This window comes from Cornus florida, unplaced genomic scaffold (genome assembly GCF_030987335.1).
Source record: "Cornus florida cultivar Cherokee Brave unplaced genomic scaffold, ASM3098733v1 CherokeeBrave_3.0.0_Hap2_Chr02, whole genome shotgun sequence".
NCBI lineage: Eukaryota > Viridiplantae > Streptophyta > Magnoliopsida > Cornales > Cornaceae > Cornus > Cornus florida.
The window spans coordinates 22,168,154-22,190,703 of record NW_026775572.1 but is presented as its reverse complement, the minus strand read 5'-3'; the positions used below and the strand labels follow the sequence as shown (position 1 = coordinate 22,190,703).

Sequence of the window (22,550 nt, the reverse complement as noted above, 5' to 3'; positions counted from 1 at the left end):
TAATTATTTTATTTTATTTTATTATTATTTATTTATTTCCATTCATTTGTTTTAAGTTAGAATCGGTTTATATTTTTCTCAATGTATAGAGTATTTGTAAAAAAAGATATAATGAATATAAAAAGGAATTAATTATTTATTTATTTTCAATCATTTGTTTTAAGTTAGGAAATATGGGCACTTCTAGTAAGATCTTGTGACGATATTTGGACACTTGTTAGATATGTAGATACGATCCGAACTTGTATCGAATACGACTAGAAATATTGAATATTTTATTTTCTTGTTGGACAAAGTTAAAAAATATTTTATAATTATTTAAAAAAAAAAGAATGAGACTAAATTTAATTTAAAATATATTATATATTAATTAAAATAATAATATAAATTTTAAAAATTGCAAATAACAAAATTTCCAGTTTTAAGTTTTAAATTAGTAATTTATTTATAATTGGATAAATTACACTAACACTCCAGGTTTAACATGCAACCATCTATAAAATAAGTATTTTTTTTGAATAGGCTCCAAATTTAGTAAAATGGACAAAGACACCCAACCGTGTTAAAACTCGCATTGTAAAAAGAAAATTTTTATTTTATTACGCGTGTTCATATGCTCCTCCCTGTTTTATTTTTATTTTTATTTTTTTAATAGAGCGTAAAAAACACGCACTGTAAAAAGGATACTGAAAATTCTTCTTTTACGCTATTCTCGTTGCGCTCCCGCTACAGACCTGTTCTTCTCCGTGACAAAGAAAGAACACACTCCCTCTATGTGTGTGTATATATAAATATGTATATCGTCATTTCTTCTTTCAATGTTATAATTGAAATTTTGCAATTTGTATATCGGTATGGATGAAGAGTACGACGTCATAGTTCTTGGCACCGGTCTCAAAGAATGCATTCTCAGCGGTCTTCTCTCAGTCGACGGACTCAAAGTAAATCCCCTCTCTCTCTACACATACAACTTACATATATATATATATATATATATACTGATCTTCAATGTATTAATGTTTCAATCTTGTTTACACTTGTGATCTTTTTGTTGATTTGATAATAACTTTGTCAGTAAAATGTTGTTGTGACTTGTTCAATTTTTATTTTTATTATTATTTTTTATTATACAAAATATACTGAACTTTGCTTTTTTTTTTTTTTTTTTTTTAATTTTATTTTATATATATATATATTTGAATAATTATGGAACAAAAAGATTTGTAGAATTTGGATGTTAAATACGTGCTTGCCAATAGATTTTGTGTCTAATCTAGTCAATGTTTGATGATCTACTTATCAAGTTGTCTTTGATCAACAATATCTTGGAAGAATCAAGGTGATATTCCTGACAATTACTTCTGAAAACCCTTTATTTTTATTTGAAGATGTACTCTTATATATATAGTTTTATATTATATATTTGTGTGCGTAGAAAGAAATATTCAACAAAGAAAAATTATAAGACAATAGACTCTGAAACTCCTTATTAATAAATCCCAGAATCTCCATACATGTTTTTCATATTTGCTTGAATTCAGATGTCTTACATTGACTTATACTATTGACAATGAATAATTGAGATGTGCTACTTTGGGTTCATTGTTTGGTGAACCGGTAAAAGCTTATGTTATCAATTGCGAGGATGCGAGTTATAGTCTCTGAGCAACCACTTATATCAAAATAATTCCAAATGTTAAACCTATATCCTCTTTGCACCCAACTTAGGGGCACCAGTTTGAATCGATGCCTTTAATTAATTTGCTAGATTGGATAGTGACTGGCTGCATGGACATTGTATTAATTTGTTTGATCACTGTAAAAGTGTTCAAACAGTTCTATCTCATATCAAATTGCTAACCAATTTAGTGAATTATCTTGTTTCATATATCTTCTAGGCTTAGCACAGTCGGTATAAATTATTAACCTGAGATTATTATTATATTTTTTCCTGATAAGTATTAACCCAAGGTGTTTTTAACATGGACATCAATTAAATTCTGGGATTTTCTTGTTGATGTTGTTGCTTTCTTGACATTTGAGTTAGAACAAGCTGCTCCATACTATCTAGAGATAATTGAATATTCTTTTGTCTAATGTTTTCACTGGGTATCATCTTGAACAGGTATTGCATATGGACAGAAATGACTACTATGGAGGAGATTCAACCTCTCTTAATCTTATTAAGGTGAATTTTTCTATAGTTACACGGAAGCACATTTTCCCTCCTAAACTAGCTTTCAGAGGTCCACTTGGAGCAGGCATTGCTGCATCCCAGTTTGAGAAATACAACCATCTCTCTCTCTGTCTCTCTGGTTTATGTCTTACCTTTATATATGTATTGTATAGCTTTGGAAGCGTTTCAGGGGAAATGACAATCCTCCAGAAAACTTAGGCTCTGGCAAAGAGTACAATGTTGATATGATACCTAAGGTATATAGAATACAACTTTGTTGGTCTGTGTATCTAATGACAAGATAATTCTAGTTCTTTTCTTTCTTTCTTTGAATGCTTCTAAACGTTAAAATGTGTTGTTGACACAGAATTTTTTTATATATTACTATCTTCATGTAGTCTGTTTTGTCTCATCAAGTCTTTCTTTTTTGAACTTTTGTTTGATTTATATTTACAATATTAAATATTCGTTCTTCTTTTTAACACGTTTGATTCCCTTTGGGAAAGTTGCTTTTGATTTTCACCACAAGTGTCATGTCTTGCCCAATACTTATTTGTGTGGTCATAATTTCTTAAGGTTTTTGATATGTGACAGTACTAACTGAAAATTGGATGCTGGACAAAAATTGACTATCACATCATATTGCCAACCGCCATAACGGAGCAAAAATGTTTACATGTATTGTATTGCCAAAGTTGCCTGTACTGCTATTTATACCTAGCATGGCCGAACAATAGGTGGTGATACATTCCAACAACATTTTGTCTTTACTACCACAAAGAAAAATAAAAAGTTTACTACATCTTGTTTTATAGAAGTTGGAACTATTTGCCTTAGAAAGTTCTCTCTCATTTTCATATGCTATTTAGGTAGATTGAATTATTAATTTCAGAGAGAACCTTATTATCATGAAGGGAAGTTTATGTTTTAATATTTAATATTGTGAAACAGTTTTAGGATGTTCAAATACACAATATATAAGGTTTGTATACGTTGCCATAATCGTGTTTTTTAATCTCTTGACCATCATTATCTACTATTGTAGAAGAAAACTATGTGCCTTGCTTTGTTAGTGTTGATAGAAATGTTTTCCTGAAAAACATTAATATATTGTCATGAGAATGAAGGGTAAAGAAAAAAATAGTAATTGACTTGTGAGAGGGTGGATGAATTTTAAGAACCATAAATTTTTCATGTGGAGGGGGAGGGGGCAAGAGATGAATTGTCCTTCCCAAAGTATCACTCACAAGAAAGATATATCAACATTGAAAGAGAGAAATGCTGTATGGAAAGTAAAGAGCATAGAGTGCAGCAGCTAACTTTTCTATATTAAAAATAGATTTGCTACTTTTTTTTTTTATTTAATGGTTTCATATATTTCTGTTCTCAATTCATTGAACAAAAAAAATAAAGAAATAAGAATCTTTATGAGTTGACTCCATAATTTAAATTTGGAATATTATGTTCATTGAACTACATGGATTTGAATTGCTACTTATGTTGACTATGAGATTAGGTTTTGCTTGTAAACCTTTTGTAACATAACTTGAACACATTGTGTGTTGGCTGGTGGTGATTTACCTCATTTTATTATGAACTTATGATATTTTAATTTAGTTGCTCAAATTAAGCAAAATTTTCACTGGATATAAGATGATATAATGAAACTTCTGAAAATAAAATTGAATTGCGTAAACATGTTCTTGAACCAATATTTATTGATTACAAGGGTGATTAAAGAAAAATAATAATGACATGTTTTTGCCATTTCACCTTGTATCCTTTAGTTCTTTCCCTGGCAGTTTATTTCCCAATTATGTATGCCTTCTTTTATGTCAGATGTATTTATGTTGAAAAATCTTTCCATTGCTTTGATAGTTCATGATGGCAAATGGAAGTTTGGTCCGTGTTCTCATCCATACCAATGTGACCAAGTATCTGAAGTTTAAGGCTGTAGATGGTAGTTTTGTGTACAACAAGGGAAAGGTATGTGATGTTTTCACAAATTAGCGTATTATATTCTACAGAAATCAGTCTTTCAATGTTAATTTTTTGTTGGACTTCCCAAAAGATTAAAAAAAGCTGTTATTTTTTCAGATTTACAAAGTTCCAGCAACTGATGTTGAAGCATTGAAATCCACGTTGATGGGACTTTTTGAGAAGCGCCGTGCTCGAAAGTTCTTTATTTACGTACAAGACTATGAAGAGAATGATCCTAAATCTCACGAGGGACTGGATTTGAACAAAATTACAGCAAGAGACCTTATCTCGTATATATCGCATCCTCATTTAATTACCTGTTATAGAGTGATATTTACTCAAGCCTATTGGTGAGAACTTGCAATAACTTACTTCTTTTTTTGGCTGAGAATTGTGAGTTCACCTCTCCTTAGTAACACCTTCTTTCTTACAGTGATAGAACTAACCGATTTTATATGTCAACGCCAAAAGGATTGGAACTCACTGTCTGATTTGTCATATATGTTAGGAAGCACAAAAGATTTATAGTGACTGATGAGTAATAACCATATAAAGTGCAGTTCCTTTTGTTTTTCAGAAAATCTTTTACAAGTCACTTGCTAAAGAATCTGACTGTCATTGCTGAAAAATCAAAACTCAGCTATTTCTACAGGAAAACTATATGAGAATTATTAGATGGTTGTCCCTATATATTTATGATGAGCGATATTTTGGTTATTTGATATTAATAAGGTGAAAAAGTAATTGTGCTTTCAAGACGCGCAAAAAATGGATGTGCTAATGCATAAGGGATTGAAGTCCAAGTTTCAATCAGAAGTTCCAATTACTTCTTCATAATTGAAAACAGATTGATGGTATACAATTCTTGGTCATTCTATTTGATTTTTCTTTTTTATACATTTTGTAACAGCATCTCTGGTTGCATTAATAATGTCGTTTTCCCCTTATTTCTTTAAACATTTAATATAATTGTACTTCTGCATCAAATCAGTGGAACCTTTAAACAAGAATATCATGAAGATAAGGAGAAGCACATGGCCCTAATTTGACTTTTAGCTTCAATTTTCCTTTTTTTCAACAATATAAATTCCAGATCATATAGGTTACTCATGCCAACTTGTCTGTTGATGCAGAAAATATGAGCTTGAAGATGATACAATTGACTTTATAGGTCATGCCTTAGCACTTCAAATTGATGATAGTTATTTGGATGAGCCTGCTATGGGTTTTTTGAATAGAATGAAGGTGAAAAAAAAATATGTTCTTTTTCTATATTTTGAATACTGACGTTTCATGTTTGGAATTTTCAACCATTTTTTCATTTAAATAACATATGTGCATAATTCTTTTAATTCCTTATATTCTTATTCAACCACTATGGGTGTTACCTGTGTAGTGCTCTTCTTATTTTGATCTATAATCATTTAACAAAAATATGATGGTAGTGTCATTGTTTTCATGTATCTCGTGTTTTATAATTTCTAGTTGATAGAAGGTCTAGCCCTGTGCACGACGCTCTCGCCACTGCAGGTCTTGAGAGACTCAGACAGCCTTACCTCAGCATGAGTCTACAGATATGTAGATGCTGTTATATATTTATAATATATGGCAGAGCACAAATAATTATAAATTTTTATAGAATAATTTGGCCAAAATATTTTTTCATCTTATAAACATCATCTGGTTATTAGGAAAAGGTCACTATGAGCTGAACCATTAATTCGTTCTTGTAAGCTTATTCTAATTAAGAGAGTTCATACTCTATAGTCGACGTTACTTTGTTACCCGGGTTATGCTAAATTTCTAATGATATAAGAACTTGTGCAAGTGCCTTTCTGGAGCCTTGGAACTCAAAATCTGACTTGTTTGACAAGGGTCCTAAAGGTTGAAAACGAAAATCAAATGTAGAGTATGCATTTGAAAGGAAAAATAATAATTCATGAGATGCCCATTATGTGTTTCATTTTATTTCCTCATACAAATCTGCGAGTATTTTCCTCTAAAAAAAACTGTAGTAATTATCTTATTGTGTATGCAGCAGAGGAAGAAGTTTTTTGGGTCTGGACTCTGTCTCTTGCAATAACGAATTACTTTTCTGTTAAAAGATGTCCTTTTTTGGTTCTCAAATTCACATTTATAAGAATACAGATAGATATTGTTTCCTGTCGTGTGGAGAAAAACATAAATCCTCATTTGTTAGATTTGTGCCTTCTAAGTACCCCTTGTCATTGGATCTGATGTCAGTTGTGTTTGGTGCCACTGGTACTCTCTTTATTTAAACATGCTTCCAGTTACCTTATACCTCAATTGTTGGATTCCTAATATCAAGTTGAGTCTATCTTAATTATTTAGGATGTTGCCTTCTATGTTGATAAATTTCATGGCACTATCTATTAATGGATATATATTTTAATGAAGTTCATATTTTAGATAAAGGTTATGATTTGTGGACTTTGACAGGGCATCTCCCAAAATATGAAATGTGGACATGATCACACAAGGATCTGGTTGTAAATGCATATATAAATTATAAGTATTTACTTCTTTTGGAGCTTTTGAATATTTGTGTGGGTGAATGTTGAAGAGCCATCGAGTTGGATTCAATAATCTTATTAAATTATAGCTGTAATAAAAATAGTATGACATGCATCTGTGGACAAGTAATTTTTATGTAAATAAGATCGACATTCACATTAGGGGTTTTAACAAAATGCTGTATCATGCATGCCTTTCTCACAGTTCTCAATTATCTGTTTTCTTCTATGTTCAAGAAAATCTCTTGGCAACTAAATTATAGCAATTTGACTGGAAGGTTTCCCACCTATCGTAAGATATACATGCCACCTCTCAAATCCCCTCATTTTTTAGATTGCGAGGAAATAAGGATATCCTTTTTAGATAAGGAACAGTTTTTGTCAGCCAATCATAACCTTTAAACCTCACAGAATTAGCTCGAGTTTCTGCTCATTGGGCCTTTTTTTGGCATCAAGTACATATCTTTGCTGGTAACCAATTTCTAAACGTTGGCGTAGATCCTAAAGAGATACCACTTCCTCATGAATTTATCTTGAATCGGAATCTTTTGGCTCAACTTTAATTCAAGGGAGCAACCCCATTTTTCACCTTGAATTGGTCACTATATGCTGAATTTTGTTAATTTTGATGCAAGATTAGATCCAGTAACTGGGGGTCTATGGCTGACCGATATGCACACCATCATTTAGCTATTGTAATTCATTTCAGGCTCTTGCTTACAAGGGAATGTAAAGGAGAAAGAAATAAAAAGTCTATCATTTTCTTCTCTTTTCTGTTTAACCATTACATAACATTTTGTTGTTGTTATACTTGTCTGAAGAATTTTGTTATTATTATTCTTCCAGTAAGACCTTGTCTGAAACTGTCTGTTAATGGAACTTACAATTTGCCTATGTTTTTGGCATTTTTAAAAGCTTTATGCAGAGTCTCTAGCACGGTTTCAAGGAGGATCTCCTTATATATATCCAATGTATGGTTTGGGAGAGTTGCCTCAGGTTTGTTTCCATGTGTAACATGCTGTTTATGTAGAGAGCTATATTGAGTTTCTTTGATACAGTGCATTTTATTATTGGCAGGCATTTGCACGTTTAAGTGCAGTTTATGGTGGCACTTACATGCTCAACAAGCCAGATTGTAAGGTAATTTTGTTGCAGTATTCTTGTAATTAGAAAAGCTTATCTATTATTATCAGGTATATGATCCTTATTATGCCCTGGGGTCCACCTAATTTCTGACTTCTGTATACAGTACTTGGATGGGATTTAATGTATTACTGAGGCTGATATATTTCTCACTTACATCTAGCCTTTTCAAAGTAACACATTTACTGTCGCACTAATAAATTTGAATTTGTGAGTCTATTTTCCATACAGGAGATTAAAAATAAAAATAAAAAAGTGAATCTATTTCGAGACATAATAAAGTATTCCCCTAATAATCTTTAACAAATCCATTACAATAAGATATTGATTGTCTTCAATGCAATATTTTTAAACTAATTTTTTATATAAATTTTAGCAACACATTCTTCGATCCCCTGCATGACTAGATTTCGGGAAGCATCATGGTGTTTCTTACACATATTGTTTCCATGAAGAGGATAAGCTGTGAAAGAAGTGGTTCATCCTAGCTTTAAGTTGAAAATTTTGGGCTCATTTTTAGGACATCTCTCTATGAATCAGAGGCTCAACCAGTAAAATCCTATATCTAACCTAGTAACCTACACCATGGCCAATTTTCTGAGGAATCTTAATATCATTGTTTATAATTGTTTTCTCTGATAGTTACGGTTTTTTAACAATCAGAGTTCAACTAGTTTTCTAGTACAGTTGTGTGTATCTTATTGTCTTTTAAAACTTCCACTTGCTTCATGCATTAGCAAATAATAAACAGATCGATCTAGAGACTATTTGTGTTATGGTAAATTTTTAATTGTTTGAATCACAGCCTTGTTCCTCTGATACTTGAGATTACAGGTCGAATTTGATGCTGATGGAAAAGCTTTTGGAGTGTCCTCTGAGGGAGAAACTGCTAAATGTAAGAAAGTTGTTTGTGATCCATCATATTTATCTAATAAGGTAATGTCTGAAAAACTTTAAAATAGTATGAGTTGCAGCTATTGCTTTAGAACGCACTGATGTGAAAAATCTTACTGTTTGCATGTTCATACCTATTTCCTGTATAAAGGAAATATAAAAAGTTTTTTTTTTTTGCCTAGGTGGCCTTCATTTCTAATGCATGTTATGTTTTGAATTGTCATTTCTTTTGAAATCCTAGTTTGTAACAGGTTCAGAAGGTTGGAAAGGTTGCTCGTGCTATATGTATAATGAGCCATCCAATCCCAGAAACCAATGATTCTCACTCAGTCCAGGTCATTCTGCCGCAGAAGCAGCTTGGTCGTAAATCAGATATGTATGTTTGCAAATTTTCTAAGCTCACTTCTTTAGTTTCCTTCGAACAACAAAAGGCAATTGCATAAAGATACATACACATATCACTCCCATGCGAGTATGCCTACAAGTATCTCTGTGTGTTCTGTGTATTTAAAAATCTTAAAGTTCAAGACATTGTAATTTCTCCATCATTCATTTGTCTACTGGAAGTTAAGATAGGTTGGCTCTTTCTCTGAAGCAATATTAGTCATAAGATCAGCCAGATTTTGTATTAGAAGCCATAGAAAAGGGGTTTCCCTTACATTTCTTTAGCATTATAGCCAGTAATTGAAGTTTGGGCCAAACACAACATTCAGTGGAAAAAAATAAGCTTAAGCACTGCTCCAATACGACAGCCGAGAGAGAGAGGCTTACACCACTTGGCATCACAGAATATTGTTCACTGCTTTTGTCTTGTCAAAACAAGTTGAGAATTCCCTTGGCAAGAAAACCTGAATTAAATAGTAAATACAAAATAGGGTAATGTGTAAATAAAAAACCCTGAACTATATCCGAATTTGCAAGGAACCCCCTTGAACTATATTTTGTGCATAATAACCCCTGAATTATCTCATTCGGTTGCAAAATGCCCCAATGCCTAGACTACTTTTCATTAAATAACCATAATGCCCTTTATTTTTGAATTACACTTAATTTATTTTTCTTATTGAAATAAATTATGAAAAAAAAAACTCATACTATATTGATGACATATTCTCCATTAAATTTGCATAAATTTATCTTTAATTTTTGTATTAATTGTTCAAAAAAAAAATCTTAAGTAGAAAATTTTAAAACAATTTAAGTAAAATTTTTTTTTTTCATAAATATCTTGCATGAAAATGAAGGTATTTTTTAGTTAAATCTATTTAATTTTTTCCATTTTTATGATAGATCGATACTGATAATAAAATTAAGGTAAATAAGTATAATTAATATTTAGATAAGAGAAAATATAATAAAATTAATTTAATGAGAAAGGGTAAAATAGTCTTTTGTGATGGGTTTGTCCTTGACTGCAACAAATCAATAGTTTAGGGGGGGCAATTTTTAGTTCAAGGGGGTTATTTGCAAAAGGATAATAATTTGTCCTTAATTATAAAACGTTGTAAGGGAATTCTCAGAAAATTTTAGTGCCAATCAGTTCATTCTGCAATTTTAAGTGCACAAGCCTACCGGAGAAGTTATAGAAAATGAAAATATTAGTATGCCTTAGAAATTCTTCGTTCATGGTACTTGCTAATATGTGTTTTTTAACATTTTAATCTTTACAGGTATCTTTTCTGTTGCTCCTATGCTCACAATGTGGCTCCAAAGGGGAAATACATTGCCTTTGTTTCAACAGAAGCAGAGACTGACAACCCTAAGGCGGAACTGAAGCCCGGAGTAGACCTACTTGGACCTGTAGATGAGATATTCTATGAAACTTATGACAGATTTGTGCCTACTAACAACCAGGACACTGACAACTGCTTCATATCTACTGTAAGTAGACATACATGTGTTTTGTTTATTGGACCTTTCTACATGACTACAACTAAACATTGTCGATGCTTCCATTTTCACTTATTTAACAGCTTGAAATGGTGAAACTCTGAAACCTAAGGAATTGTGCCATGGTACTCACTATGAAAATATTCCATTTGTCTTTGAAATATATCCAAATGACCATATTGTTGCTGATATCTACCAAGAAAGACTATACCGTAATTGGTATAGGAACCCGATATGATTTGGTGCTTCTTGGCAAGTGATTAATATATGTGATACATGAACTCCCCTAATCTAGTGAATTAGTGAACTAGCCTATTTTTCTTGAATCAGTTGCATGTAGTGAGAACTTGGTGCCTAACATTGAATTTGGCTACAAACAATTTTACGCTCTCTGAGACTGAAAATTTCATCAATGCGTTCAACATTTTGATAATGTGCATTTGCTTGTTGTTTTAAAAAGTATTATTGCTTGTCATTTCAAAAGGCCTTACAGGCTACCCCTTGTCAATTTACTTTTTACAGTCTTTGTAAATGGTGTCAATATTAAAGTAGCTTCAATCATAATTTCTTCGGTTCTTCCTACTTACTGTAAGCTATAGAAATTGGCACTAGGTTCCTGGATTCCGTTGTGTATTTTGTTGAGGACCAAATGTTACTGATTAGATACTGAAATCATGATTCCTTGCAGAGTTACGACGCAACGACACACTTCGAGTCCACGGTAAAAGATGTAATTGCCATGTACAGCAAGATAACTGGAAAGGTGAGCTTTTGGTGTTGATTTTTGGTAAGAGGGTCACAAATGAAATCTAATTGACTTTTGATCACCTGTTAAATTTCAAAACATGTCATAAATGGAAAAGAAAGAAATAAAAATAAAATAAAAGCTTTCAAATGACTCCTTTTGTAAGATGAGAGAGTATGCATGTGTTTAGTAATTATCTCTTATGGGAAAAGGCAATGTCATATGCGTGCACAATAAACATGAAGCACAAGTATGTTCTTCAATAATAAAACAGATGTTAAGAATTATGATTTCAACGCTTATCAAGAAACCACATAAGGAATTAGATAATTAGAAGTACTTAAATATTATTGCATTCAATTTCCAGGGAAAAATAATAATAATTATTGCATTCATTTGTGGCTTCTATTGCTGGAGAAAAATCCTATGTTTCTTTTATTTACTCTTCAGAACAACTCCTATGCTTTTTTTATAATCATGATTAGTATATGTGATAGAATCAGCTGTGGCATGCCAAGGGATTGGATATGTGGCCACTAACAGTATCTAAGGCTGGCTTTTCCTAATTAGAAAATGGTGAAATGGTCACTTTATATATTTTTTCGAATAGTGTTAAATTCAATATTTCAATGAATCACAATGAGTTTGATTTTTTTAGTGTATTATGCTCGTTGTGAGAGAGAAATCATAGTCATTAGACCAGCTGAACTTATGAGTTGAATTCAGAAGTTCACTGCAGTTTATTTTCAGATGAGCACGGTCATACGCTATTTACAAATTGCTTTCCGCTCCACTCATATTTTTTATTTTCGACAAGAGTTCGAGTTTAATGGTCTGAAATTCCCTTAGACTGATTTATAAACCTGTTTCTGCTCTAAACTTTAGGTTCTTGATCTTTCTGTGGACCTGAGTGCTGCAAGTGCTGGTGCCGAAGAACAAGATTCCTCCTAAATGTTCTTTTCACATGTTACAAGTATTACCAAACAGTTCTAATATACTGATAGTGTTCTCTTGTTTTTCTCTCTCATTTTTTCGTTAATGATAAAGAATTCAAAATGGCTTACTGGCATCTCTAAGCTGAATATTATGTCCCTATGCTCAGGGCATTATCTGTTTATGGATTGTCATTTCATTTATATTATTGTTCTTTCAATGCAACAGACAGACAGTTTCTCAATAAATTTTTAGATGGTCTGAGACCATTATATATAGAGAGAGAGAGAAAAAAAAAATTTACACATTTTCGATACAATAATTTACATGTTCAATAATGATTGATCATAGACCATGTAATAACTTCTCGAGTTTCTCAAACTGCTCTTATTTTTCCCCTCTCTGCATACAGCTAACATATGCATATCTATGGATTGTAGAGTATTATACTCTAATTCCATTTTCTTAGTCTTGGAAAAACAAAAATTTATGAGAAGTTAAATTGTAAAAGAGGAGAGGTAATTTTACTGTACACTAACAATTGCTAACACGGATCATTCTTTACCGTCCTAATAACATGGACCTAGTAATGATTCCAAAATGAATAAATAATTGGTTAAAAAATATTTATGAATTAAACACCCAAAAATTTATTCAGCGTACAAAGGGTAATGAATTTCTTCATAGCTGAACAGAGTAAATGTTATTGGTCTGTTCGAATTGCAGTGGTTGTGATTGTTTTTTAAAATTAATTATTTTTTAGAATTATTCCATTATTAATAATGGAATAATTATTTTTAAAACTAATTATTAATAATGGAATAATTCTAAAAAAATAATGTTTTGGTGGTCAAATGTAAAAAAAGTGAAGTCAAACTCTAGTTTCTGGTTTTATCAAATGTTACTTGGACATGAAAATTTACAGTAGATTTTTTTTTAATTCCTAAACTGCCTACTATGAAATGACCCAACTACCCATTTAATAAGAAATTTTCATGAATTCCATGCTGAAAATACTAGCAATAGACTCCCAAGTATTCCGCTCATACCCCAGTCCATCCAAATATCCGATCAACACCACAAATCCCAATATCACAATTGCAACAACAACAAAAACAATTTGCATCATTTCTTGAAAGCCCACACGTGTCCCCAGAAGTTAAAGAGTCCTTTGTGAAATTCTTGGCAGAGCCTCATTGCATTTCAATCCCTGCTTGAAATTGTCAAAGAGGTTATCATGCTCTCATATAGTCATATGGTTCTATGATTCTCCGATGGCTGCAGTGAGAGAGGATGTGGCGCCGACAAGGTGACGGCAGATGATTTAGCAGTGATGGAAGGTATTAGAGATGGTGGTTTTCTTAGGCCGGCAAATCAGTGGTGTTGATGTTCTTTTTATCTGATCATTTTTTAGTGTTTTTTTCAATTCGACCCTAGGGTTAAGATTTTTGTGGGTGATGATGGAGAGAGATAGAGAGAGAGAGAGAGAGAGGGAACTAGTGGTGAAGAGATAGAGTGGAGAGTGGTGGCGGTGGAGTGACCATATTTTGGGTTTTTCGTGAAAATAAATCCTTTGAGAACGGTGTGTTTCTAAGAGAGAGGGAGGGGTAGTCTAATCCTTTAAAGTCAAACCCAGATTGTCGCTAAGGGCAGTTTAGAAATTAAAAAAATAAATTACATTAAATTTTTATCTTCAAATTAGTATTTGATGAAACTCCATTAATTAAAAAATTTTGAATTTGATTTTATTTATTTGACCACTAAAACATCATTTAAAAAAAATAAATAAATAAAAAATTATTCCTTTTGTTAATTTTATTAGTGTAAAAACCAATCTCAGGAATATTATTAATAACAACAACAGCTCGTTTAATGTCACGAGGCGGCTATACTAGAAATGTAGAATTTACTGGGAAGACATGCGACTGCGTCATCGTAGCCGTTGGATTATGCCTTCAAATCCACCAACGAAGATAGCAGCGGCGTTCCACGATCCATGATACCCCGCAGGTCCATCTGAATTTTACCATGCAAAATAAAATAAAATAAAATAAAAAGTGATTTACGATTTTTAAGACTAATCGGAAACTCCACCTTCGCGTCCCCTTGCATTCAACGGACCAGTTTGTAGAGAGAGAGAGAGTTGTAGAGAGAGAGATGGGGGACGAGAGGGTGAAGAACGAGGCGCTGGAGATAATGGGATTGTTCCAAGTGCTGCCTCGTTTGGTCGTCTTCGATCTCGACTATACTCTCTGGCCTTTCTACTGGTAATTTTAACATTTTCTCACCAAAGCTTTCGTCAGTTTTGTCATGTTTCTCTCTCCAATTCATTGTTAGTTTGAGAATGCTTCAACCAATTATATGTTCTTCGAGTTTTAGCTTCAATTAGTTAGTTAATGGAATTTTACTTTGTTTTATTCCGGGAAAAAAATTACTTCTTTTTAGGGTTCATATTGCTATCGATTGATAATGAATTATACACACACACATATATATATATATATAGGTATAAAAAAGAATAGGGGATTCTGTAACTTCACATGACACATCAATTTTATGGGCTTGTCTCTTTGCGATAGTGAAAAATTATTTGCAATTTTTCTGTTAATAACCATATAAACCACTGTCACAATTCACATAAAATGTTTTTTTTTTTGCTCTCGGGTATGATGATGCCATTGGGCTTGGTGGCAAATGTTTTTGGCAATAGATTGAATGCTACATAAAAAATTCTAAGTAATTGCATTGAGAAGTATAATGGTAATCTACTTTAGCATAGTTTTTTTTTTTAACTTTCATGAAACTAATCATCGATGAATCTTTTACACCACCTAACATAATTCACTATATTGTTTCCTTTCAAGGCATTAGAAGGACAGTTTTTGTCATTAAAGGGGTTGGTTTCTGGGTTTGGGAGTCCGATTTGCTGCCTTAAATTACAAATTCATTTCGTGGGATGCAAGCTGAAATTTGCCAGTTGATCTCCATAACAACTACCACCCTATAATCAATCTCAAGATCTGTCTTCTTTAGGACAACCACCAGCACTATCTTTGACATTTTGGTAACATTCACAGCCACCGCCACTAGTACTATCAGCCCATTTGCATGACCACTTCCATTCTATGTTCGATGTGTTAAGGTCTCCCAGATTGTGATAAAAACAGCTAGAGAAAGTAACTCCAAAAGTTCATATTATTTGAATGCACTAGCATTATTCATACGCAATTTCATAAAATTTTAAAGTACCTTCATACATAGAAGTTCACCGACTTGTTTACTGCCCACAAACATGCAACTATACTTGCCTCATTGTTCAAAAGAGATGAATTTCATTGTTTGGTCCATAATTTACCGAAATCTTATCTTCTATTTAAAATTCATATACATGAATTTGTGTGTATTTAAAAGCTTGAAATAACTTTTTTGATGTTTTGAACTGCCTTTCCTCATCTGAATGGCTACTTAGTATTCCGAATTAGAAGCTATGTTGTACTATGAATACTCTGTAGACAGATTTTTTACCCACTGAATTTAAGGTTTTATAAGTAACAAATAGCAATAATTTGTCATGTCATGCTTCTGATCATGCTGATATCTTTTCATATTCATCCCGTGTTTTCATTATATCTCCTTCCTTCTTGATTCTCTGGTTCTAATTCTACCTTCCATGCACATGCCTTCTGTTTGTGCTCTTTTGCAGTAGCTTTCCCCTCTTGATTTATGAGTTCTATTTCATTTATTATTTTACAAAACACCATAGAAAGAATGGGTTAAGGTGAAAATATTCCAGTTTCCTCTATTAGACCAATTATTATTTTTTCTGGACCAATGCTGTAAAAAAATATTATATTTAATGTTAATTTATGTCTTCGTATTTGTCAGTGAATGTCGCTCCAAGCGTGAAATGCCATCATTGTACCCCCATGCGAAAGGAATATTGTATGCACTCAAGGACAAGGGAGTTGATATTGCTATTGCCTCTAGATCACCAACTGCAGATATAGCAAAGACTTTTCTTGACAAACTGGAAATAAAATCAATGTTTGTGGCCCAGGTGAGCTGGTGAAAATCCATTTGTTTGATTATGCTTCTTTCGACTCTATATGGTAAAATTTCATAGCCTTAAAAGTCATGGGAGAGATATTCGATCAAATGATCAATTCTTCTATCTTGCTAGCTCTGGCCTCTGATCGAGACTGAGCTGCCAAACTATGGTCTCTATTAAGGGTGCTAAGGTGAAGAACAGTCGGAGCATTCATTGTTAGCTAAGTGGATGGCATTTTGTTTATGGACTATTTTTCATTTTTTTCCTTGCTTCCATCCATGTTATATACTTCTTACTAGAAGCAATCTTATCCTCTTAGTATCTAGCTGATGGCATAGATGGACAGGTCATAGAAACGTATAGTAAGTGAATTTAACACTTGAGAACTCTTAAAGGCAATTTGGTTGCTCATTTTTGCACTTTCAAAACTCCTGTAGAGAGATTAATGTGTGTGTTCTATTAAGAGGGAGGGGGGTGATAAAGAGAAAAAATTGGTTTGTGTTACTGTAGACAAAACTTTTCCTGGTGTACCTTCAGTAATATGGCTTATAATTGCCTGAAATTGCTATAATGTTATTGATTAAACCCTCTAGCCAGAATATTTGTGATTATTCGTCCCCTAGTGAGAGAATCCGTGTGATTGGCTAAGGCCACCCCTTTGAATAATTGTGATGAAATTTCAGGAGATTTTTTCAAGTTGGACACACAAGACAGAACATTTCCAAAGAATTAATCGGAGGACTGGGATGCCCTTCAATTCAATGCTCTTTTTTGATGACGAGGACCGGAACATTGAATCGGTAAGATTAACCTTATTGTTTTCCTATCAGTTATATCCTTGTATGTTTGAGAAGTTGAATCCCATATTCTTTTATTGTTGAGATGCACTGGAAATTGAATAAAATCTCTACTTTAGGCTTTTTTTCTCCCCGGAAAATCTCTTTTGTGGGTATTGGCACCTATACATTTTCAAGTTTTAATATTTCATTTTTTTCAGGTTTCAAAAATGGGTGTAACAAGCATATTGGTTGGTAATGGGGTAAATCTTGGAGCTTTCAGGCAAGGGCTTACAGAATTTTCTCAGAATTCGGGATTATCAGGGAGAAACAGAAAGAAATGATTGTATTTTTTCTATATTCAATTTGCATTACAATCTAAGATGTTAAAGCCCCTCCTTGTGGGGATTATTCTGGTTATATTTTTTCCCGAAAGGTATTCTATCTGATAATTCATATGTCAAATTCTGGGTTTACATGTTACAAATATTACCTTGTTATTGTAGCGGTTGCATGTGGCAATTTCTTGAATGGTTTTTAATGAATTTTGTTGGTAGTTTAACCATTGCATATGTGTTGTTCAGGGATAAACCAATTTTGATGTCTCATTATGGAGGTTGAAATAGTGGTATGGCATGCAGTTCTGTATCGTATCAAATTGCTAACCAATCTAGTGAATTTTGAATCTTATAGGCTTAGAGCACATTTGGTCTAGATTATTAACCAAATATTTATTTATTTATTTATTTTTGTTCTTTTTCTGAGAAGTATTAACTTGAGATGTTTTTAACATGGACAACAATTAAATTCTGAGATTTTCTTGTTGATGTTGTCGCTTTCTTGACATCTGAGTTGGAACAAATTTCTGCATACTATCTCTGGAGATAATCGAATATTCTGTTTGTCTAGTGAAAGCGTAAAAACTCAGGAAAGTGCAAGCTCAAAAAATTTCTTCATGTGGTACTGTCTTACCTTCATGTTGCTCGAGCAAACAGTAAGTACCATGTTGACACTGAGAAACTCTATATGCATATTAGTATATATTCATGTAATTTGGTTGTCTTATCAAGTCTTCTCTTTTTTACTTCTTCTGCATCCTTACATGCCTTGCTTTCCTACAGATTTGGCAACTTGGTGAAATTAAATAGTAACATGCAGCATTGACCCTTTCCTTTGTAGGGTTGCGCGTAGTTTGATGGGAGGATGCACATTGGGTTCAAATCCCTTCCGGTTAAGTTTGTGCCTTAAATCTAACCTATGTCATGAGTAGGGATCCTCTAATTAGAAGACTTTTTTATAAAATAAAAAATGCAGCATTGAATATTTTCCTTTGGAGATAAGGTGTTTAAGCTAAGCATACAACAAGAACATACCAACATAAAAAAATAATAATAATAAGAATTACAAGACAAAAAAAATCTCTAACTCTGTATCATTTTCTCTCACTAACTCTGTAACTCCCACTTCCTTTACATATGTCCCTATTTATTTAGAATGGAATGACTGGAAGGGAAAATTCTAATTACAGAATTGAAAATAAAATAAAATAAAAATATATAAAATATTCCTAAAATCTTGTTGCTTTCCAATTTGGCTTGGTATTTTTGACTTGATGTGCGTCAATTGAATTGGTGTTGCCATTTTTGCCTCTTTTCTTCTCATTCCGAAATTAACTCCTATAAAACATGAAAAGTAGAAATAAGAACATTTATCTAATAAAAAATATTATTTATTTATTTATTATTGAGTATAAAATAACAAGTTATTACATTAATTTGGTGCACTTATTAGATACCTGATATCAAGTGTGTCAAAATTTAACTATTGAGTAAACAGATTCCTAAATGTGTGCACATAAAATATATATATATATATATATATATATATATATATATATATATATATATATATTAAGAACTAGAATTCTCATAGCTGCAAAAAGACACATAAAGCAAGCTCTATATAGACTAGAATTAAATCTACTAACTTTAAGTCACATACCTTATAAAACAGCCCCGGATGAGAAGACGCACTTGAGGAGTTTCCTCTACTATTTCCCTGGACATCGAAACTTCCATTTCATCAACCTTAACCTTCCCATTTTCCTCCTTCAGTGAGAACACATTCACGCAAATCTGAAAATTATTGTCGAAAAGAAAAGGACTGGACTCGTACCCTGAACGGAAGGTGCAAAATCTCCTATTGTCCAATGACAGGTAGGATCATAAAACATTCGTGCACCAGATGGAGGGTATCCAACCACAGGTTCAGTACCATAGAACAAGGTTAGGTCATCCTCGAGCCATTGAAATGACAAATTCTCCATTATTAGCTCCGGAATTTGAGGGGTGAACGCGGGACATTGAATGGGAGGTCCTTCTTCTTCATTACAAGAATCCCAAACATGTAAGTCGTAATGATAGTTGAACTTAGCCCCGGATCTGGTGGTTATGACAATTGTTTTTGTTGACGAGGAGAGCTTGTGGTCAACAATTTCTGAATGGTTGCTTATGAGATTCTCATCAAGCGGCACGGGGGAGGAGGGAGAGGATTCCACTTGTGGGTTTCAGGATTGAAACTCTCGCATGCATGGGAGCTTAAATTATTGCTAAACACATATACAAGACCATCTTCCAACGGTCCTATACATGTGGGGTAGAAGATCCTGCCATTTTAGGTTCTTCAAGGAGTGAAAGAGAGAGGAAAAGAGAGAGTTGTTAGCGGAGGGGAGAATGGAGGGAGGAGAAAAATTGTGTTCTATACTTGTACTGGGTACTTGGTAGAGGAAGATGAAGCTAGAGAGAGGAACAGAGAGGTTGCAACAAATCCTTGGATGCAGAATTTATTTGCTGTAATCCTCGGTCGCTTGAGGCGTTGGGATTTGGTTTGTGGCAGAATTTATAGAAGAGAAAATAGGAGTACTTGCTCTGTTTCGAACCAAATCGTTTGGGATTTGGATTTAAAATTGGAGAAGGAATTAATTTGGAATTAAAATGGAATTTTATTTATCTGTTTGAAATAAACTGAAATTCTAACTAAATAAAATTACCTTTTATGTTGGGTTAATTTTAGACACCCTTCTATGTTTGGCTAAATAACACGTTAAAACAATTTTAGAAAATTACTATCACTTATTTTGTTTAATTTTACTTTGTTCAAATCCCTTCCGCTCAAGTTTGTGCCTTAAATCCAACCTACGCCATTGGTGGGAATCCTCTAATTAGAAGACCTTTTCATAAAATAAAAAATGTAGCATTGAATATTTTCCTTGGTGTTTAAGACGAATAAGAACATACCAACATAAAAATAAAAATTATCTTCATTAAAAAAAAAAAAAGAATTACAAGACAAAAAAAAATGTGTAAATCTTTATTATTTTCTCTCACTAACTTTGCACCTCCCACCTCCTCTACACAGACTACACATATGTCCCTATCTAGGGAAAAATTATAATTACAGAAGGAAAAAATTTAAATAAAATAAAATAAAAATATATAAAATATTTCTAAAATCTTGCTACTTTTTAATTTGGCTTGATATTTTTGACTTGATGTCCTTTACTTGAATTTGACTACAAGACTTTGGTGTTGCCATTTTTGCTTCTTTTCTAGTCATTCCGAAATTAGCCCCTATAAAACAAAAAAATCAAGAATAAGAATATTTATTTAATAAAAAATATTATCTATTTATTTATTATTGAGTATAAAATAACAAATTTTGTACATCGATCAGACAATTTTTGTGCACTAATTAGATACATGAAATCAAACTGGGTTAGGCTGGATTGTTGGGCTAGTTTTACTTTCAAAAGAGAATAATATAACAAATGTGGATTGTTGGGCTTTGGGGTTTAAACTAAATCTCTGTGAAGGACATGAGATTTGATATTAGCCATAAGGTCCTTAAAGAAAGTGGGCCTCTCCTTGTTTAACAATGATGTTGCACCGTTCTGAACATGTGGGCCGCCATCCACCAAATTCAAACCCAGCAACTAAGGCCCAACCCCGCTTGCTATTGTGTTTGAGATCTTTCCATTTGAAAATGGAGTGGTAAAATATATATATATATATATATATATATATATATATATATATATATATCAGTATTTTTCATTTATTGTCAATTTTCAATAATAAATGATAAGTTGTCGTTTATTAATAATAATAATAACAACTGTTGTGTCCTTTCATAAGGTGCTGCAAAATAATTTTAAAGAGTTCTTAGGCTCCGTTTGTTTGGATGAAAAATATTTTTCAGAAATTATTTTTTTATTTTCTAGTATTTGGTTGTAATAAAATATTTACGAAGAAAAAAAATATTAAAATTTAACAAAAATAATTGTCAATAAATTTTCGTCAAGTTACTTTACATGCCCCGTCCGATGGACTCAACCTCAATCTCAACGTAAACCTTTACCAAACAACACAAAGTAAAAATAAAAAAATATTTTACCGGAAATATATATATATATATATATATATATATATATTTTAAAAAAAGAATATTTTATATCGAAACAAACGAGCCTTAATGTTTAAACAGTGTAGTTGTGATGGATATATTTAGGGGAGCACAAAAGAACTATGGAACCGAAATTCCGGTTCTCACAATTTCGGTTCCAGTTCCTAAAATGAGGAATCGTCGAGTTTCGATTCGGTTTAGGAACTGTAATCTATATATATATATTTTATTTTATTTTTTAGGCAAATCATTACAGCGGCACCTCCATCTCTATTCTCTCGACTCTGAACTTGCCCTCTTTCTCTCTGCAACTATAAACTACAAAATCTACATCTGTATGCAAGAATCAAAAGTTCAAAACCCATATCGGCATATCATTTCAGATTGTTCAAAAAATCAAAACCTATATCTTTTAGTTTCCATCGCCATGCTGTTCTAGTTCGGGTTCACAAGCTTTTACCACTGTCTCTCAGCTCTTAAGCTTGCCCCTCTCTCTCTCTTTGCAACTACTAAACTTGCCCTCTCTGTCTCTGCAACTGTAAACTACAAAATCTACAAGAATCAAAAGTTCAAAACCCATATATTTCAGATCTGTTTGCAAGAATCAAAAGTTCAAAACCCATATCGGCATATCATTTCAGATTGTTCAAAAAATCAAGACCCATATCTTTCAGTTTCCATCGCCCGTTGTTCTAGTTCGTGTTTGCAAGTTTCAGCCATTGTCTCTCAACTCATGGTTAACGGTTCTCCGGTTCCGTTCTAATCTATACGGTTCGGTTCTTTAGGAACCGTTGTGAACGGTTCCTGTTCCGACTGGAACCTTAAAGAACCGAACCGTGTGCACCCCTGGATATATTGATTTGAAAGATTTTCCACTGCAACTCCTCTCTCTCACACAGAAACCCTATACCCATTTTAAAGAGAGTAAAAAAAAAACAAAAGATGGGACTGGAAATGATGATGTAAAATT

The 22,550-nt window shown here is 32.6% G+C and overlaps 2 protein-coding genes across 2 annotated transcripts; both read left to right on the top strand.

Annotated features, from left to right (window-relative positions):
* The first annotated feature begins 636 nt into the window (after positions 1 to 636).
* LOC132294231 (guanosine nucleotide diphosphate dissociation inhibitor At5g09550) lies at positions 637 to 12,498 on the top strand. Its single transcript, XM_059792010.1, has 13 exons — positions 637 to 941; positions 2,126 to 2,188; positions 2,350 to 2,433; positions 4,055 to 4,162; positions 4,274 to 4,446; positions 5,290 to 5,401; positions 7,606 to 7,686; positions 7,768 to 7,830; positions 8,668 to 8,769; positions 8,979 to 9,103; positions 10,398 to 10,608; positions 11,306 to 11,380; positions 12,248 to 12,498. The coding sequence occupies exons 1-13, from the start codon at positions 855 to 857 to the stop codon at positions 12,311 to 12,313; spliced, it is 1,350 nt and encodes a 449-aa protein (XP_059647993.1). The 5' UTR covers positions 637 to 854; the 3' UTR covers positions 12,314 to 12,498.
* A 1,878-nt stretch (positions 12,499 to 14,376) lies between these two features.
* On the top strand, positions 14,377 to 17,664 carry LOC132294230 (uncharacterized). Its single transcript, XM_059792009.1, has 4 exons — positions 14,377 to 14,562; positions 16,181 to 16,352; positions 17,027 to 17,143; positions 17,341 to 17,664. Exons 1-4 carry the CDS (start codon positions 14,453 to 14,455, stop codon positions 17,461 to 17,463), a joined length of 522 nt encoding a protein of 173 aa, XP_059647992.1. The 5' UTR covers positions 14,377 to 14,452; the 3' UTR covers positions 17,464 to 17,664.
* The last annotated feature ends 4,886 nt before the right edge of the window (positions 17,665 to 22,550 follow it).

What these genes read in the sequence shown, in the direction of transcription:
- LOC132294231 (XM_059792010.1), top strand. Translation starts at nt 855, where the DNA reads ATGGATGAAGAGTACGACGTCATAGTTCTTGGCACCGGTCTCAAAGAA. An exon ending in CCTCTCTTAATCTTATTAAG is followed by an intron (nt 2,189 to 2,349) that starts GTGAATTTTTCT and finishes TGTATTGTATAG; the next exon opens with CTTTGGAAGCGTTTCAGGGG. An exon ending in ACAACTGCTTCATATCTACT is followed by an intron (nt 10,609 to 11,305) that starts GTAAGTAGACAT and finishes GATTCCTTGCAG; the next exon opens with AGTTACGACGCAACGACACA.
- LOC132294230 (XM_059792009.1), top strand. Translation starts at nt 14,453, where the DNA reads ATGGGGGACGAGAGGGTGAAGAACGAGGCGCTGGAGATAATGGGATTG. An exon ending in ACTCTCTGGCCTTTCTACTG is followed by an intron (nt 14,563 to 16,180) that starts GTAATTTTAACA and finishes CGTATTTGTCAG; the next exon opens with TGAATGTCGCTCCAAGCGTG. An exon ending in AGGACCGGAACATTGAATCG is followed by an intron (nt 17,144 to 17,340) that starts GTAAGATTAACC and finishes CATTTTTTTCAG; the next exon opens with GTTTCAAAAATGGGTGTAAC.